We start from the raw sequence: 18,304 nt of genomic DNA on the forward strand, positions 1-18,304 counted from the left end.
AAAGGGAAGAATTACGAAAATCCTGTTCTTTTTGTTAGTAACTATAAATGACCTAAATAACAAATTATGGCAATTCTAAAGAGAAAAAAAAAGTGTAAGTATACTCACAAGAGTATAGCCTCATTTTTTCTTAGGAGCATGAACTTTTCAGTTGCAGAAAATGTTTTAAAAGCTGCCTTTCAATGTCATCATACCATGATGTTACTATCACTTCTATTGGCAAAAGTATGAGGTGGTTTTTATTTAATATAGCCTCTGGAATACCCCAGGTTATACCACTTCAAAGTCAAAAGTAGGATGAAAACGATCAGAGTGTAGATGTACATGTTAGGGTGTTGTCTGTTAGAGTGGGTGGATGGGAAGGAATCCAGTGCCAGAAGGGAACAATTTATGTGTATTTTCCAAGCATTTTCTCCACAGATAACACTCCTGTTTATACAAAGTTTAGCAGTAATACACATCTCTCTCTTACCAAGCTGTCCTTGAGATGAAGCCAGGAATTTCTTAAACCCGTTTTTTGTAACTTTGGCTTGTGCTAATGATTTGGGATTCCTTAACTCCTTTTAGACCAACCTCTGCTAACAGCTCATTTCATCTGTCCACCCAAAGAAGTGATTTGAATTCATCTTCTCTCTGTATGCTCAAACTATGTTTATAGAAATTAGGTGGTGGAAACAGCAGAGAGCACTCAAAAACTGATGGCAGGTCACTGCATTTTGGGATAGTGTGACAATCGTAGCTTTGATAGAACAGCTCTAAGTTGGCCCTTTTCAGCAGGCTGAGTGCTGGCTACTGCTTTACAGCTGCTCACAAGACTTTTTAAAGAATTACCTTCATGTTTATTCTGGCCTTTGAGTAAGGAAATAGTCTTTAATTTGCATTTTCAAGCTCTTCTCTCTAATCCTAAAGGCCAGGACTTGCCTTTTTTTTGTTTGTTTGTTTTTTAAGTGTACTAAATATTTTTACATCATGCTGAAACTTGTGTAGTTTGTCCAGTGCTATGGTGGTGCTCTTAAGGTAGTTACAATGCAAACATACTTGAACTTAGAAGGAAAGCTTTGCTGTATGTGCCTGTATCCTTCCTTACTGTATTCAAGCAGGAAAACAGCATTCTCCAGCTGCTCTAAAGCAACTTCTGAAGCCTGTTACTGAGAGGAGCTGCTGGCAGCTTGTGGATAGAATTTATCACGGCAACCAGCAGCCCAGGCCTGGTGGAGCTCCGCCAGGTGTTGCTCAAAGTGTGGAGGATTAGCCCTGAGCTGCGTTGTGGGAGAAAGGAGCGAAGCTTTGTATCTAGCAGCTTTGGCCTGAGAGAGATGCTGGATTACTGCACCAGCTATTCCTGTACAGCTGTTTCTGGGAAAGTTCTCTTCAAAAGCAAGAGCCCAGCCAAGAGCATGCTTAGCACCCTGGGCAGGGTACAGCCTCTTTGTGTTAAGACCAGAGAACTGGATCTTTCCCAATTTTCCAAGGGCTTGCCTCCCACCGTGGTGCTCTCCTCTTCATTCTGGTCCTTGGATCCAGGCTTTTTTTTTTTTTTTGAGTATGACTGTGTCCCTCTTGTGCACCAGCACTGCAAAAGGTGATGTAAAGCATCTGCCTGCTCAGTCCTATCGGTACAGCATGTGGGGCTGCCCAGCCTGGGTGCCAGCCTAACACCCAGAGCAGCTGCAGAGGATGCAAACCACCACCCATCCAGCCCCAGGGAGATGAACTGAAAAGGTATTTATGGTCCATGGCTTGCTTTGGCCCCAGGCAGTCCTGATACACCTCTCACCTGCTGAAGAGGATAGCAGGAGAAGATACAGTGCTAATTTTGTTACACAGCAGATGAAAATAATAAACAGCTTAGGGTGATAAAAAAGTAGGAGACCAAAAATATTAGGCTTTAAATTAAGAGCACTCTTGACAGTACTGTTTGCTATCTGACTGTAATCCTGTCTTGGTAGGAGTCCCTCTTCCCTTATTTTTTTTTGCCTTCGCAATTTGCTCAGCTGTAATATGATGTCTGTTAACTGCAAAATCTAGGAACATGAAGCTGTAGTTTCTTTCATAAGCACTAAAATTGGCACACTGTCCTCCTTGTACTGAAGTACATACAACGTTAAAGCAATTGAAAGCTAGGATTGATTTAACTTAGTTTACTATCTGTATCTCATTTCTCCCCTACTTCCTTAGTAACACTACATAAGGTCAGTTTTGGCCTTAGGAAAGGTTTGTTCCTTCTTTTGAGATGCCTCATAAATGCACCTTTCACTTAAAAATTGAAAAAAGTTCAATATTTGTTAAAAGAAGGTGTAAGCCATAGCTTCCTCTATTCAATTCTAGTATTCTATAGAATTAGAATCAGGTATCTGTCAAAAGAAGAAAAAAAGCATTCCAAGGTAAAAACAAACCTCTAGGCTATTTTAGAAGCACTTACACTTCTGCTAAGATCTAAGGTTCAGCCACTACCAGCAGCTGGTAATAAAACACAGTTGAAAGGGTAAAGCAACAATTCTCCTCAATGTTTACGTTACAAGAATGAGATGGTAACTTTGGGAAAAAGTTCTATTTTTTGTTTTGGCACCTTAATAGTTGTACTTCCAGCACATTCACAAATTTGAGGGAAAAAATGAGTGATCTTGGATGATTATTACAGGACTTTGATGAATTTCTTGCTCAGAACTGAACTGCCAACTCTAAGTTACTTCTACAAATTTATAAAAAGCACAATAAACAATCTACTAATATCAACCTGAAAATGTGGAAGTCATGCAAGAATGTGTTAACAGCTGCAAAAGAAACAGATCAGATATTTTTAGAAGACTTCCATATGAACTCAGTGATCACAAACACCTCAGGACATTCAGCATCATAAATTTAGCTGAAATTTAGCTTAGTCACAGTAAAATGGAAAACAAAAAGTTTCCATTCTATTTACAGCTGTTTCATATAGAATGAAACTCAAACAGAACCATTCGTAACCCCTGGAGTGGTTTTGCACAGCAAAACAGTACACTGCAGTATCATTTTTCTTACATCAAAATTCCTTTGCTTTCAGGTTCACTTGGATAGCACAAAATCACAACAAAGAAATACATTTTTGTTTGTTTGTATTATCATTTAATAAAACAGATTATTTAATTTTCAGATTGTCACTGATTATTATGATTTAAATAAGGAAGGAGAGAGACCCTTGGTAAACATCAGCTAACTGCAGTCCATTCCCTGATCTTCTGCTTCTGGCTCAGGAGGATACAATTCATCTAACATCAGCTCTGCAACAACAGAAAAGCACGTGTTTTAGAGAATTATTTTTGTACTTAATAAAATTATAGCTGGGATTTTTTTTTTTTTGAAATACAAACAAGACTTCCTCTAGAAGGCTGTAGCAAATAGACTTTCAAAGTTTAAATGTAAAGAGGTCTTTATATATGTGTTTTGTCATACAAACTTTCCCCACCTCCTCCTCTTTCCTTTAAGGCCTAAAACTAAGGAGAGCACTACCTTGGACAACCAAATTTAGTTACCAGGGGAAACATAGCGAAGAGAACTTTTATTTAAAAGAACTATTTAAGACTATTAATTAAGTAAGTTTTAAGCCTTACTGTTATAAACTTATTTTAAAAAGCCACTAGGCCAAAAGCACAGCATTTTGTGATTAGCAGGAAGAACCTGACTGGTAAGTACACACGTGCAAGCACACACATGTACCACCATCCCCAAAATTGTAAGCCGTTACATTCTTCTGGTCCATTTCCAAGCACAGCTAGACAAGGTGTTAGGAGAAGTTCCAGAAAACTTTAGGACACTCTAAGCAGAGTAGAACAAACACGTAGCGTGCTGTTTAGTTTCTTCAGAGAAGTCACTGTTAGCACTTGTGGCATGTTCACATCACCTGCCTTACTGATGCAAAATACCACCACTGAAAGATTTATCACACGGACTCTACTCTTAGTAAGACCACATGTTGTCTGGTGTCCTGTAGCAAACCGCATACTGACATGAGAACACAGTCGCTCACATTAGCTCTAAAATATGCATGGAAATAACGCCACGAGTGGATGAAGAGGTGGCATCAAGGTCCAGGGAGCAGAGACAATTTCACTAGATTAGCTCTGCAGGAAATAGACACGAAGTGTGCAAAGCAAGGGGAAAGTCCTGATGTTAAATGGGCTAAAGAAGCTTTTGGGGTAATGGAGGAAGGGTGGGGTGGAAGAGGGACAAGGAAGATGTTAAGGGATGCAGGGAAAAAACAATTGCAGAGAGAAAGCGTAATGCTAGTTGGAAATTTGGAATAATTTAAAGTGAGGTAACATACAGTGTAGATTGTTCTACTGAAGGGAGGGGGAGCAAAGGATTTTGTTTGATCAAACAAAATATCCACATTATTTGGTACATAGTACTTGTTAACTGAGGAATGAGACAGAAGTGGAATTTCATTCACACAATAGAGAAGACAAAACAACTCTGTAATGTGACTTGATTTACCTTCACAGGCACTCAATTTTTGATTTTTTTTGAGAATGGCTCTTATGCCTGGCATAGCTTGGTCATACTGATGGAGTACTTCCAAACAGTGTTCGTGAAACAGTTTATCTTTCTGAGATAGGCTGTGTAAGAGTAAAACAGCATCTCGTAAAAACTGAATAATTTGCTCCTTATGCGCACACAAGCCGCTATCAGATCTTCTCATCTTCATCCACTGTCTATGTAACATTACAATTAGTGCCTTAACCACCTGCAAGAGATAAAAGTCTCAGTATACAAAATAAAATTAGAGCAGTGGAAAAGTTATTATGAGCTTCACTAATCAATCTTTTCAGACATCCAATATTTTCTAGCAAGCAAAAACAAGCTTTCCAGAAGAAGGCAGACTTCAAAGTACAGAACACTTCTGTTTCAGTGTAGCTAAAAAATGGTAAAAAACTACTTCAGCATTGTTAGGAGTAACTTTTAAGTTTTCAGTAGAATAAATTCAGTAGCTGTAGTGACGTACCTCAGGATTACACTGGCAGTCTGTACCAGGTAGTAAAATTGCTGGCCTGGAACACCGTGTACACTTTGTCAGGAGTCTAACTGTCTATTACAAAAACATGCATATGGCATTACAATAAGTACTAGGGTTCTGCATAATTATCACACAATTTAGCTGCAAATAAAGGGAGGTAGAAATGTCATTTCATTACTGGTTTTAAACATTCTTGGTTCTTTTCCTAACAATTCATCTTTTTACCCCACCAAAAGAAAAACAAAATGTTAGAGGAAAAACAAACACACACTAAGACAGACGTGGAATTTGCCTTGCACAGAAAACACTTCAGCTTCCTGATAAGAAAGGCTGACAAGGATTCAGTGCATACACATCAGGTGTTTGCACTTCCTAAATGCAATGCAGACAGGGGATAATGAAAATACTTTTAGAAAATAGTTCAAAATTCTTTTAAGTGAAAGTAGAGGTGGAACAAATGGTAGAACCCCACAAGCCACCCCTGGCACTACGAACAATATAAATTCAAAAACTATTCTCCCTATACAGGATCATGCATACTGTACAGCAAGCTAGTATTTCACCATATGCTGTATTTCATTTGGAATGATTTCAAAGATACAGTTCAGAAGTAAATTATAAAATCAAAATGAAACACAGGTCTTGTTTCCTTTTACTCCATCAATATAAAAGCAAAACAAAACTTGTAGTCTTGAACATTTACAGACATCCTAAGAGCCTTCTCGCTTTTTCAATGACTTAACTATGTTGACTGCTATGACTGATGTTATCTTGAAGAGTGGTTATTGATTGAATTTCAAACAGCTTCTTTTAAAAGTCAATGTAATCCTTTACTGCAAGTGAATACTCTCAATTTTTGTTTCAGTTGAAGATAGAACTTATTTCAAACAATTTGTGCACTGCCCTGTTCCTCCCTTCCCACCTCCCACCCCCCAATAGGAAAAAGCACAAGAACTAACAGCTGCTGTTACCTCTTGTTCCAGCTGAAGCCAAAGCACTTCAGATGCTGATTTATCTGGCCTTGATGTGATATACATGTACAGTGCAAGAAGAAGGCAGGTATCTGAAAGAGAGATAACTTTGTTCTTTTTCCAACTAGTTAATTGTCTGTGATAAAAAAGAGTATTTTTTTTCCACAGAAGATAACATATTCCAGAAAATATGTAGAGTGCTATCCTGGGCTCAAGATACAGATTCAACTTCTTGCTTTACTTGCAGACACCTTAAGCAGTGGTGAAGAAATTAGTACCCCTAAACTTTCTATGCATTTGTGGTGCTACTCTCCTATTACATTTTTTGTGGGTACTAGACAAAGAGTATTTGTCATGCAGGGTACTGTAATCCCTAAACTCAACATCGTCATGAGTGCAGGTCTCCTGCAGAACGGAATTAGCCTTCAAATCCTTGAAACCCCTTTTTCCTTACCAACTTTTAATATAGTAAACTTTCATCTGGAAAGTAGCTTTAGAAGTCCAGATGGGTATCAGAACTGCATGGCAAGGATACTGCCAGACAAAATATTCTTCAAACAGTAACTGGAACTCGGAGCTAGAAAACGTTTTCAGGCTTTGCCTTTGGGGGGTTTAATACTTTAGAGCAAGGCCTATTTGTATTATTTTTAGTTGTGCTAACTAACATTCAACTGTTAACAATTATGTGTTAGGCAATCTTTTACCTGAATGAGAACAAAGCTGAGCGACCAACATGTGGTGTTGAGCAAGTATACACAACAGTTTCACGGTCAAAAGGACAGCATGCAAAGGGATCTCGGGACACAGACAACGGAGCAGTATCTGGCTACTCAGTAAGTGCTGAAAACTTCAAAAGAAAAATCTGAGTTAGAAACATGAAAAGCACTGATGATTTGAAAATAATTCACCATTTCTTACATGCAGCATTGTAATTCATGCCTTTTCAGCCATTCAAAACTAGGTGATCTCAACTTACATGCCATGAGCTGAAAAACACATTGTTAGATTTTGAAGACAGTCTGCAATTCACACTATGGTTCCATATATTAGACATTAGCAGACAAATTGTTGCACTTTTGAGTGTGCCATTTTATGTGCCAGAATAAATAAATATTATAAACATTTTGTAGTATAAAGTTTATATACTTATAAACCATATGAAATATTCAAATATTATCATATTAATATAAAATATAGAGTAAATAAATAAAACAGAAAGCCCTGTGCTTTCATTTCTTATGCATCTTCCAGCAATTGGAAGAAAAAACCAAAAACCCTCATGAACTGCATAGAGCCTTGAGAAGTTTTCTCTCTTCAAAGTGACAGCTATGCAATGAGGCAACAGCATCTGCTTCATATAAACTTATAAGCAGATCTTATTATTAATTTGGGGCAATTATCTCATTTATTAGCAGCAAAGGCAGATCCTCCCATGCATCTCAAAGATGAGCTGAGAAATAAGATATTCTCCCATAAATGTCAGAATTTTTACTGTCATCTGCACAAATTAGTTTAAACAGAGAATGAAAACTAAGAGCCTGAGATCATTTTAAAGCTATTACTGACTTACTTTATTAGCAAGTCCACTGTTGAATTTTCAGCTAATTTTACCAAAACTTTCAGGCTTTGCTTTAGTATGTTATCAGTCTGGGAGCCTGTTGTAGTAGAAAAATCTAAAACCTGAATCAGCTTTCTGAACAAAGAATGTTGAGCTCGATCGTTAATAGGGACATCCTGTGAAGCTTCAGGCAGCCCTCCTTGTGTCCTGGTGTCTTCTTTATTATCACACAACACATCTTTGTCCATCTTGGAAATCTGTTCATCTCCAACAGTAGAACCTTCTTCTACTTCAGTAGACAGCAATATGTGGACAACATCCCAGCTATAAAATGCCAAATAATAAAGAATACCCAGTGATATAACTGTTGTTTCTTCAAGAGACGACCTGAAGTCCTCCTTACTTGATACCATATTTGTGCTGGTTCGAGAAGAAACAACTGAGTGGTTTCCACAAGAACCATTTACTGCCTTGTCCGCCAATTGTACTGCTTGACAGTATGCACCAATGTGGTGCTCCACCAAGGGCAAGAGATGCACAGCGCCTCGGATCTTGCAACGTTTGAGGGGCAAGAACTCTCTCCCACTTCCTGCTAGGCTTCCTTCAGCTGACCCTTCATCCATAGCAATCAAGTTCAATCCTGTTATTGCAAGTTTTTGAGCTTCTCGCAGGGATACAAGAGGAGCAATTTCTTCCTGAGTTGTCCTGATGCTGGGTATTTGTGTCGGCTTCCTATCCGCATAAAATTAAAAGAAGGAAAATACTTCAGCAAAAGAAAAGGTAGCAAACAGTTGAAAATTTTGATTTCATTTATTAGTTATCCATATTCTGAATGAAATAATAGAAAGGCTACTGTAGTTAGGTGTCTATTCCCAAAATTAAAAAAAAAACAACTACTCCTTGATACTTGCATGGAAGAACAGTATCAAAACAATCCTAAGTCTTGTGAAAGTATTCAGGACTGATAGTTGTGTAACTTTACCAGCTCGTTAGTAACCATTGTCTAAAGCTACATTTCAAACACTGGCTTCTCAGCTGATGTGCTTGAGACCTGTTGTATATTCCTATCTTCCCCTGAAGTTACTGGGTAGCTTCTGGGAAGAAGGAATATTTGTATATTACTGATCTGTAACAGGAAGGGGCTGTCAAAAGACAGCAACAAAAAAAAAATGGAGGAACAGCTTTTAGCAATTAACTAGTCAAAATGCAGCTACAAAGACCAAATGGAGAAACTGCCTGCGTAAGTGGTATGGGCAATGAGACGTGAGCCATGGCATAAACCCCACAAAACACAAGAATTACTAATAAAACAATATATCAGAAAAGCAAAGGAATTTCAGGAGCTACAGTCTAATTCTTTAAAGTGAGAATCATGTTTGAAATGTAAAGTGTGATATTAAGTTTTCAAAAGTTTATTATTAAAGAAGATGTATTCAAGAGAGATGGTGATAATAAGCCTGGCTGATTTGTCTTGGGAAGCAGAAAAACAGACTGAGTAGATGATTAACTTGAGAAAGCTCTGTTGAAAACCTTTAATAAAAGTTCTCCTGCATCAGTGGGTGCAGGAAAACATTTGCAAGGTACCATCTTGTAAACCTTCCCATAAACTATGGGTTGTGATCCAGATTTTGTGAGCAACTAATTCCTTTCTAAATTATTATCTTGAATTTAACTATCAACAAGAGCTAGCCTTTATGTCCAAGTAAACCTTAAATAAAAAGTATAGGATTCTCAACAAAAAAGCAGTAAGGCAGGTAACAACAAAAATCTTAGGAACAAATATGACTTTTAAAGACATATTCAGCCAATTTTATATCTAATATTCGTATTTAAATGCTTTACAGAGCATTGTGTCTGAGAAAAATTGTACATGAATTGAACATAAATTTAGATTAAAACAAAAACTCTACAGTTCTTTTGATCACGTTCTTTTGATGAATTTTTTTCACTGATTTTTTTTTTGATGATTTTACTCTTGACTCATGATCTTGTTTATACATTTCTTTCACTGCAAGTTTTATATCCTTAGATAGATATGGATAGCTGCGGCTGATAGCAGCTTTAAAGTTTTACTTATTCCTGTGCCTTCCCCTAAAATAAAATTAACCTGGTTTCTCTCTTAGTGTTTCTCCAGTATTTAGTATCCACAATAATCAAACATTAATAATTGAAGACACAGCATGAATGACATTCCAAATTGTGCTTTAAATGGCCTCAGCAAAACAGCATTGAACACAAGGAAAGTTGTGAAGTATCCAACACGAGTCCTACATGAGTAAGCGTTTCATACAGAGTATACCACTACATTGCCACTATACTAAGAACACATCTGATACGGTAAAACAAAAAGTAAACTTACGTATCCAGAAGGTTAGACTGCAACATAGCTCCTTGTAGGGTCTCCGAGTTACTGCTAAGAAGGTGGCAAAGACCTAGTAAAGACCCAGGGACAATGGGTTGCTTCATCAGTGCATTCAGTAAGATAGAACCTGAAAAGATATATAATTGTCTTTGGAGTAATTTTACCACCAACGACAACAGTAACAAAAAATATTTCAAAAGATTAACCTCATTTATAGTGCTCTCAACCACAAAATTATTTTTTCATTACAAATTTTCTCTTTCTTACAAGACAGAAATCAGGAAAAGATTCATGTTCTAAAATTCATTTTTTCTGAAAATCTTCAAGATGTGATTTAAGTATTAACTAAGTTATATTTAGAGAGATTTTAATTACAATCCCCATATTAGCAAAATATCTCAATCCAAATGATTGTTATAACCCACAACTGTCCTGGTGACTTGCTCCCCCTTTTCCAGTCCAGACATTAAAACCATGTGATACAATCCTTTTCTGAACTGGAAGTAACATGTTGAACATTTTAAATGCTGCCCTACTGTTTTTACTTAAAAAAAAAAAAAAAAAAGTGTGTAAAGTTTGCAATAAAAAGTGTAGTATCTTAATAGTGAAAGAGCCACCCTCCTAGTAAGATGCCTCTCAATCTATGTCTTGGTCCAAATCCTTCCGTAAAGCAAAAGCCAGGCAAACCTTTTTCTTAAATAGAGTACCAGTATCAGAATGTTGTGGAGATACAAGATAATAATATAATCTGAAATGTTTTATAGCAAAATCACAATGCTCAAAGCAAAAAGCAGCTGGCTCACAACCTCTTTGCACTGGCACTGCACACAGCGGGTTCGTCAGCCTGACACTGCTTAGTACCGGCACCTTAGCCGTACCTCAGAAACGCTCACTGTTTCTGTGCTGCCAGCAATACCTTACCTTGCGTGTTTCGTTTATGTACAGATTTATAGGAACCGTTTTTTCCCTCCGTTTCATTCTTCATGGATAAAACTTCAGGATGGGGTATCTTACTATCTAAAACAAACGGGAATTACAATTCATGTGTGAGAACTAGACGGCTTACAAATCCTTATCTAACATTTACACACATTCAATTAGCCACAGCCATTATATAGGAAGTACACAGGCAGCAGATCAGCATAAAATACGAATTTTGCATAACTCAGTAATGTCAAATAATAATCACAGAATCATAAAATAATTTGGAGGGGACCTTAATGATCATCTAATTCCAATCCCCTGCTGTGGACAAGGACACTCCCACCAGACCAGGTTGCCCAAAGCCCCATCCAGCCTGGCCTCAAACATTGCCAGGGACGGGGCAGCCACAGCTTCTATGGGTAGCCCGTGCCAGTGCCTCAGCACTCTAAGAATTTTTTTCCTTATATCTAATCTAAACTAAAAAAAAAAAAAAAAAGGTTAAAGCCATTACTCCTTGTCCTATCACCACATTCCCTGATAAAGAATCCCTCTCCAACTTTCTTTTAGGTCCCCTTTAGGTACTGAAACACTATAATACTATCTAGTTAATATAGTAACTATAATGCTATAGCTAAGAGCTGTGATGCAAGCAGAATTGCTCCCTAAAATACATTAGAAAATGTAAAAATGTAGAAAAAAAGCCTTGGAGGGTTACTAAGACAACTGAGTGTGTTTTTCAAACAAATAGGCATACTGAATGTTGTTACCAGAATGAATAGGTGGTGGTGGGGAATAACTGTTAATCTTTTAAGGCTACTGTATTTATTTTTGTTTGGTTTTGGAAGTTCATACTGCCCACAGTTTCAGACTGAATACTGTAGCTGAAGGGTAATGTCTCAGATTTTTCATTTTGTTTTCTGTAAGCATTAGCTGATGATACCCAAATTTTGTTGGCTGCTAAAAACAAACAAACAAAAAAAAAACCACACTATTTTTGTTTCATATTATAGCAATATTCAAACATATTTCATTTTCCTAAGTTTTACGCAATGAATTTAAAGATGCAATTTTGTGAGAATTACTGCTGTATACGTAGAAGAGGAAATGAGTAACCGGTTTCATCTGTTTCTTTCAATGTGGCTAAATACATACCATTTAAAATAAAATGCCAAAAATGGTCTGTTTATTAAAGCCAGAATTGCAGTAATACAAAAAAAAAGCATTAGTTGCCTAGCAGACGTTTTCAAGAAATAGGCAAATTATTTCCTGTTCTTTCTTCAGTGACAAAGGCAGATAACAATTTGGGTATTTTAGTTCATCCCATAATAAATGAAAGTTTTTCATCACAGCCAACAGATACTTCATCACCGATATCCTGGCATCTGGTACACTGCCATTTACCAAGATGTGAATTCAATTGATCTTCATGCAAATTTCAGTCAAAGCTTAAGGTCAATTGCTATAAAAACAAAATAAATTTAAGCAAAATCAAACTAAGAGAAATACTTTTTTTCCCTTGAGCACTCTTAATGAAACCACTCAGTTACATAGTACAAAAAGCTTTACGTAAAGCAGAATGTTCATACGCAGCTAAAAACGTTGCAAGCTATATAGGGGTTTACCTTCTTTGATAGAAGCAGCCTGGGCAAACAACTTTCTTGAAGAAGATGGTCTAGTAGATGTGTCAGCGCCGAAAGACTCTTTTGTAGGAAAAGATCTTCTTCCAGACTGTGGAGAACATCCTTCTGATTTCACTTGGATTGCAGAATTCTTTTTAGGGCTATTTAAAAAAATAAAAAAGCAAGAGGAAAAATTACCCCCCAAATCAACTTTGATGGATCAATATCTCTTTCAGAAGTATTTTATTAAATAGTAAAGAAAGATCTATTTAATAGTGTTTGTAGCATTGATGTTTTAGATGTATTTCACTATCCACTCTTTGTAAGCAAGTCTTTTAAAGCAAATTCCACAGGGGTCAAACTTTTTTTTGGATGTATTTTTTCAAGAAAACAGAACTAAGAGTTACATGAAGAAAGAAAACCTCTGTAGTACTTCAAGTATATGTATTATAAAAGGCAACACAAATTCATTTTCCAAAACTCATACCTTGGTGTTAAAACTGTTTGAGTAACATGTTTGTTTCTCTCACAGTTCTGAAGTCGCGTTCTTAGTTCATTCATTTCTGCATCTTTGAACTGCAACTCTGACTGCAAGGACAGTATCTGAAAGGGGAATTCAAGAGACAGTTTTACTGTTACAGATACATGAGCGGTGCTATAACTGCAAAGCAACTCAAATTACTGTAAGATTTCAAGATTACCATCTACTTACTGTGATCTCTGCACAAGATCTCCATTTTTATGTATCCTAATCCAATTAATACTATGTTAGAACCAAGTGTCAAAATTCAGGCAAGAAACGTATGACTTGGTAAGACCAAGTGCCACGCAGAGTATGACTACAGTGAGGCCATTAACAGCAGAGTAAACAGCACAAAAGCAGCCACTGTCCTCTTCAGGGGCTTTCAGAAAGATGACTGCAACAGGAATAGCAATCTGATCAGAGTCATACAGCATATTCTGTCTATTTTTTCCATTTAACAATACATTCCAATTGTAATTTTCTGGGGACTGTTTAAGAAAACATTAAATAATCAAAAAATTCTACCATTTTAACTTTGTTCTTTTATGCTGGCAGAAGAAACCTACCAGCAAGTTCTTACATGTGTTTTCTTCTAGATAACAAAATAAAAGCATACATGATTTAGAAGTTTCACACAAATCTTCTTCCTTTGACTAAATGGACTATAATATCATTTAAGTCATAAAACTAGCTTCCACCTGTGATGTGAAGGTAACTGTTATAGTTACAAACCTTTTTGGAGAACTCTTTTTCTTTTTCCTTTAGGGTCTGAGATTTTTGCTGTTCCAACAGCATGTATGATTTTTTCTGTTCCTCCATAGCACACTCCATCTGCTGCATTGAGTCGCGCAAAATTTTAATTTCTCCATTTTTAGTTAGAATTTCATCCTGCATTTCTTTCAGCTGCGAAGAGATGAATTCCATTAAACGATGTATTTGTATCATTATCTATGTGGTCGAAGATTAAACGTGCTTATACTTTCTAGAGAGAAAAATGCTTCTCTAAACCAGTTTAGAAAGTCTGCAATATAGTTTCTAATCTTTTATTTTTTTTTCCTAATTAAGTGTTTTCTCTAACAGAATTATAAAGTGACAGCAAAGGTATATGTCAATGTTCTATCCTGGTATCTGTCAGAGACCATTCTTTCACCTCCTCTATGTTTATGCTATTTCTTTGACAAGTACTCTAGTCGCACACAACAAAAACTTATTAAAATGTTGGGATGTAACAATGATAATTTAACCACAGTATCTCATCAAGCACAGCAGCCAACAACAACGCTGTCCTCGGACAAGTTACCACCCCCAGACAGTATGTTCATGACACGTATAGCCTCGATTACTCTGAACAGCCATCACTGCTCAGAGACAAGACTGGAGAGAGAACAGAATGGGTTATTCAGAAAAGAATTGAGAAAAAAGTATAAAGACACCTCTATATCAGGATGTAAAATGATATTTTACCCTCACGTGGTGTACAGGCAGGGTCTTCCCAATAAAGGAGGAAACAAAAGAAGTGGAAGAGAGGTAAGGATGGTGACAGAACTGTAAATAGCGTAGGACCCTTCCATATGGGAGAAAGCACAACTGCGAGGAAACAAAGATCTATTGAAGCGGAACCGCTATGCAGAAATTATTGCTATTTGCTGCCTCTCTCAGTAGTCAAGCCCCATCTGCTAGAACCACACATGACCTTCAAAGCCAAATCAAAGAAGACATTTTCTGACACAACGTGTTGTTAAGCTGCTGACCGCTTTGACGCTAAGAGCTATCAAAAACCAGCCACCTGGTCATTTTAAAAAACAGACTGAAGGATATCACACTACCTCTGGTAGCAGTTTCTGTGTGAAGTTTTACCAGAGACTAAAAGAAAATGGTAAAACATTTGCACAACCCTGCTCAGATCTGATGTTTGAGCTGCTGGACGGGGCGCGTCCCTGCACTCCCTGCATCTCTTTCCTGTTCCCACGCGGCATCCCCGGGAGGTACCGCAGCCACCTCCGTGCCCGCCGCCGCCCACCTTGTGCCGGATCTCTTCGTGCTGTGTCTGCAGCACCTCGTAGCGGAACGCGTCCCTCGGCAGCCCGGTATCCGCGCCGCCCCCTGCTGAGGAAAGAGCCCGGCGGGCCGTGAGGCTCGGCTCGGCTCGGCTCGCCCCAGCACCCCCCGCTCCCCTCACACCGACCTGCGGGCTCCTGCCCCGCAGCCCTGCCCCGCGGCCCGGCCCGGCCGCCCCAGCCGCGCCCCGCGTCCTGCGACAGCGCCTGCGAGGCGAGCGTCTCGATCTCCTCCAGCTCGTCCGCCGTGAAGTCGTCGCCGTCCCCGAACGGGTCCTCCGGCGCCTCGCCGCCGCCCGCCGCCGGCCCCTTGGGGCGCTTGTGAGGCGGGACGCCGTTGCCCAGCGGCGCGGCCGGAGCGGGGCCCCGCACCCAGCCCGCCCCGCACAGCGCGGGGCCGCTGCGCTTCCGCGGCCCGGGCGCCGCCATAGCGGCCGGCGCCGAGCTCTGAGGGGACGGGGCGCGGAGCCCGCCGCGCCGCCCGGCAGCCAATCAGCGGCCGGCAGCCCGCCCGCCCGGCCAATGGGGGCCGCCGCGGTGACGTCACGGCAGCTCGCGTCACCGCCCCCTCGCTGTGGTAAATCCCCCGCGGCCGCCGCCTCCTGGCCCTTTGGGGCCTTTCCCACAGAAATTGGGGTCCCAACCGCCTTATTTTCACTTTTTTTTTTTTTTAAATTTTTTTTTATTTTGTTTTGTTCTCTAATAAAGCAGAGCCGGTAGCGGGTCATAATATCGGGAAAGGGCTCTGTCTGCGAAAAATCTGTGGTAAAAGCCTGCTGCTGGGCTACCGGCAGCAGTGGGCTGCTGTACTCGCACCTCAGTCTGTCCGTAAAATGTCCCTAAATTGGGCTGCAAAACCGCCTTTCCAGCTGCTGTCTGCTCCAGGTAACCCAGGTGGGCGTAGGGCCACCAATATGCTGCCAAACCCTGCCGAGCAGGCCGTGGCCTCGCAGCGTTAGGCTCTGCAGGAGGCTCAGTGACAGCCCCGGTGCTAGGGAGCCCTGGTGACCCTCACACGAGGCCCGCGGTGCTGCTGGCAGCACATCTCAGCTTCCACAGGAGAAATCTGATTGCTTTTGTTCGTTTCTCTGCTGCCCTTCGCATGCAGTGCACTGAAATCACTGCTGGAGCACAATGTGTTTTATTCATCGTTCGTGCATAAACAGTGAGAGCCTGGGACCAGCTATAAAGGCCAAAAGAAAGGCAGCCTGAGCGGTGCTCTCAGCTGGCCCAGCTCCTGCACTAACCTGGTCACAGGTGAGCCCTTAGGATTCAGGCAGCTGCAGCTACTTAGCACAAGGGGGAGTGGTTGTAAAGAGAAGGTTTGCATCATTTTACCGGTGGGGTATAGGTGTAAGTCTTCTTATAAAAAGATATACCTTGTTAATTAACTTATTAGGTGGAGGAGACTGTGGAAAGTCTTGGCATTTACTTCATTGAATGTGTCCTTTGGAAATACTATTTGTGTCTGTAGTGGGAATGTTAGCGTCATGTTTGGCTCTGTAGTGTGGTGATAAAGGCACTTACTGTTTGTAAGAGTGTTTTTACTGGGTTATGTTTAATGAGAGATGCTTCAAATAGATGGTGTAAAACAAAAACTTATTGCGTTAGTTAAAACCTTCTTGTAGAGGGTCTAGGTTTCTGTGTCAGTCACTCTAGAAAGGCAGACTGAGAACTGTAAGCAAAAAGGATCTTGACTAAGATTTTACTTGGTCTTTGTATTTTTCATTTTATGATTATTTTATATGATAACAGACTGGGCTAGCGCTATTGTTAGTTATTGTTTTTACTTTTAATAGTGATGATGTATGGCTGATACAGCTTCATCCCCCCCCGCTAAAGTTGAGGAAAAAATAGAGTAGAAAACTTGCATATACTTTTTTTTTTCTTTTTAATAAGATGTAGCAAGATATTGACTGTCTTTCTCCATTCCAGATGTTTCTGCTGAAGAGAACTGACTTTGCAGGTGAACAGAGTAACAGCAAAGGTAAGTCTCAATTTATAAGCTAAAAAAACCTCTCTGTGGAAGAAAAGGATATACATAGTAGTGGTAATTCATTTGTTTCTGCTGCCTGTGTGATAAAGTTTCTCAACTCTCAAAGCTAAAAGTCTTCCAGAAAATGGGAGGTGGGGGAGAAGCTTTTTAAGCTTTTTTTTTTTCTTTTGGGGTGGGGATGACGGAAAGAGAGAGAATACTGCTTAAAACTTGTTTCTGCTGAAAAATGACATATTTCAACAGGTCTTGTTTGTGCTGGAATGCTGTTTACAATTGCTTAATTACATTCACACTGTTTTGTTATAGGAAGTACTGGTATTCTCTAAAACAGCCTATTTATATAAATAGCTATCGAAATAAGCAGCAAAAAACTAGTTTCCAAAGATTTAGATACTGATGCATATGGAACCATTTTCTGGCATGGAGATGAAAGTGTAAGAGTCATACAGCTATTGCTTTTTCTTTGTCTTCTTTCTGTGGTTTGCTTAGCTTGAGCTTTCAGTATGAAACTTGCTATGGAGATCCAGGTGTGACTTTGATATCAGCTGCTGGCTGTGGCATCTTTTCATTTTTACAGCAAAACCTTCTTAATCCACCTGAATGCACTGCTTAGTGGACCTAGGTGCCAGACCTCAGTGCAGGAAGCATTGATCTGTGCTAGCAGTGTTGCGACATTTTCTTGTTCTCCTGCAGTGCTTTCAACTTCTTTTCACTTGGTTGCTTGTAAGTCCTTTCTACTCTGATCTTTACTTGATTTTCTTGTGAGTAAGTCAAAATCAGGTCCCTTAGTATCTGTCCTAGCTTTAGTAGAGCCTTGTCTGACTGGGGATTTGTGTGTATATTCGAATGGGCATACGCAGCTTGGATAGGAGAAGGTGTTTTGTGTACTTAAGCACAGTTTGATACCTTGTCTGGATTTGATAACTCTTAATGCTGTTAACAGTAACGCTGTGTTTATTCTGAATGCTAGTAAGAATTTAATGACTTCAGTGTAAGCATAATGATGTGTTTGTCCATGTCACCTGGAAATGAGTAGCTGTCTTCTTGTGTTTGTGGCAATACTGCCAGGGTGTCAAAGGTTTTGGAGTCACGCAGTGCAGATATGGTAGGGGAATTCCCTATTATCTAAAGGGAGGGGATGTGAATAATGTGGGGAAGTGTTTGAGATAAGTACGTGGCAGAATATGTAGGTTAAATGTAGTCCCAGAGCTGGTCTTACAGTGACAGTGAAACTTTGTTGTGCAGGAATAATTTTCTGCTACAGAAATTTTGTGTAAACCAAAGTAGCATCTTAAATAATG

General features: G+C 39.4%; 2 protein-coding genes across 6 annotated transcripts in view; one reads left to right on the forward strand and one right to left on the reverse strand.

The window, feature by feature from the left end:
• Nucleotides 1-3,078: 3,078 nt before the first annotated feature.
• Nucleotides 3,079-15,468, reverse strand: ATRIP (ATR interacting protein). Of its 4 annotated transcripts, none has more exons than XM_027467727.3 (13): nucleotides 15,136-15,468; nucleotides 14,971-15,053; nucleotides 13,683-13,853; nucleotides 12,915-13,030; nucleotides 12,431-12,588; nucleotides 10,806-10,901; nucleotides 9,882-10,011; nucleotides 7,535-8,254; nucleotides 6,669-6,811; nucleotides 5,965-6,056; nucleotides 4,982-5,065; nucleotides 4,474-4,723; nucleotides 3,079-3,260 (listed from the first exon to the last, which is right to left on the reverse strand). In XM_027467727.3, exons 1-13 carry the CDS (start codon nucleotides 15,434-15,436, stop codon nucleotides 3,193-3,195), a joined length of 2,412 nt encoding a protein of 803 aa, XP_027323528.1. In that variant the 5' UTR covers nucleotides 15,437-15,468; the 3' UTR covers nucleotides 3,079-3,192. The 4 variants fall into 4 exon arrangements, with proteins under 4 accessions (XP_027323528.1, XP_027323527.1, XP_027323529.1 ...); XM_027467726.3 differs by having other exon boundaries at nucleotides 14,971-15,056; XM_027467728.3 differs by lacking the exon at nucleotides 4,982-5,065 and having other exon boundaries at nucleotides 14,971-15,056.
• A 126-nt stretch (nucleotides 15,469-15,594) lies between these two features.
• IPPK (inositol-pentakisphosphate 2-kinase) overlaps nucleotides 15,595-18,304 on the forward strand; it is a 53,441-nt gene continuing 50,731 nt past the window's right edge. Inside the window, exons 1-3 of one of the 2 annotated variants that reach the window (XM_072044235.1) lie at nucleotides 15,595-15,892; nucleotides 16,116-16,264; nucleotides 16,943-16,994. The gene's annotated coding sequence lies outside the window, so the exon portion shown is untranslated. Of the gene's footprint in view, nucleotides 15,893-16,115; nucleotides 16,265-16,375; nucleotides 16,527-16,942; nucleotides 16,995-18,304 lie in introns of those variants that run through there. The other variant, XM_072044236.1, reaches the window with a different exon arrangement.

The sequence above is a fragment of the Anas platyrhynchos genome, chromosome 13, assembly GCF_047663525.1.
Source record: "Anas platyrhynchos isolate ZD024472 breed Pekin duck chromosome 13, IASCAAS_PekinDuck_T2T, whole genome shotgun sequence".
Classification (NCBI taxonomy): domain Eukaryota; kingdom Metazoa; phylum Chordata; class Aves; order Anseriformes; family Anatidae; genus Anas; species Anas platyrhynchos.

What these genes read in the sequence shown, in the direction of transcription:
- ATRIP (XM_027467726.3), bottom strand. Translation starts at nt 15,436, where the DNA reads ATGGCGGCGCCCGGGCCGCGGAAGCGCAGCGGCCCCGCGCTGTGCGGG. An exon ending in GGCTGCTTCTATCAAAGAAG is followed by an intron (nt 10,902 to 12,430) that starts GTAAACCCCTAT and finishes CGTTTGTTTTAG; the next exon opens with ATAGTAAGATACCCCATCCT. An exon ending in ACATAAACGAAACACGCAAG is followed by an intron (nt 10,012 to 10,805) that starts GTAAGGTATTGC and finishes ATATCTTTTCAG; the next exon opens with GTTCTATCTTACTGAATGCA.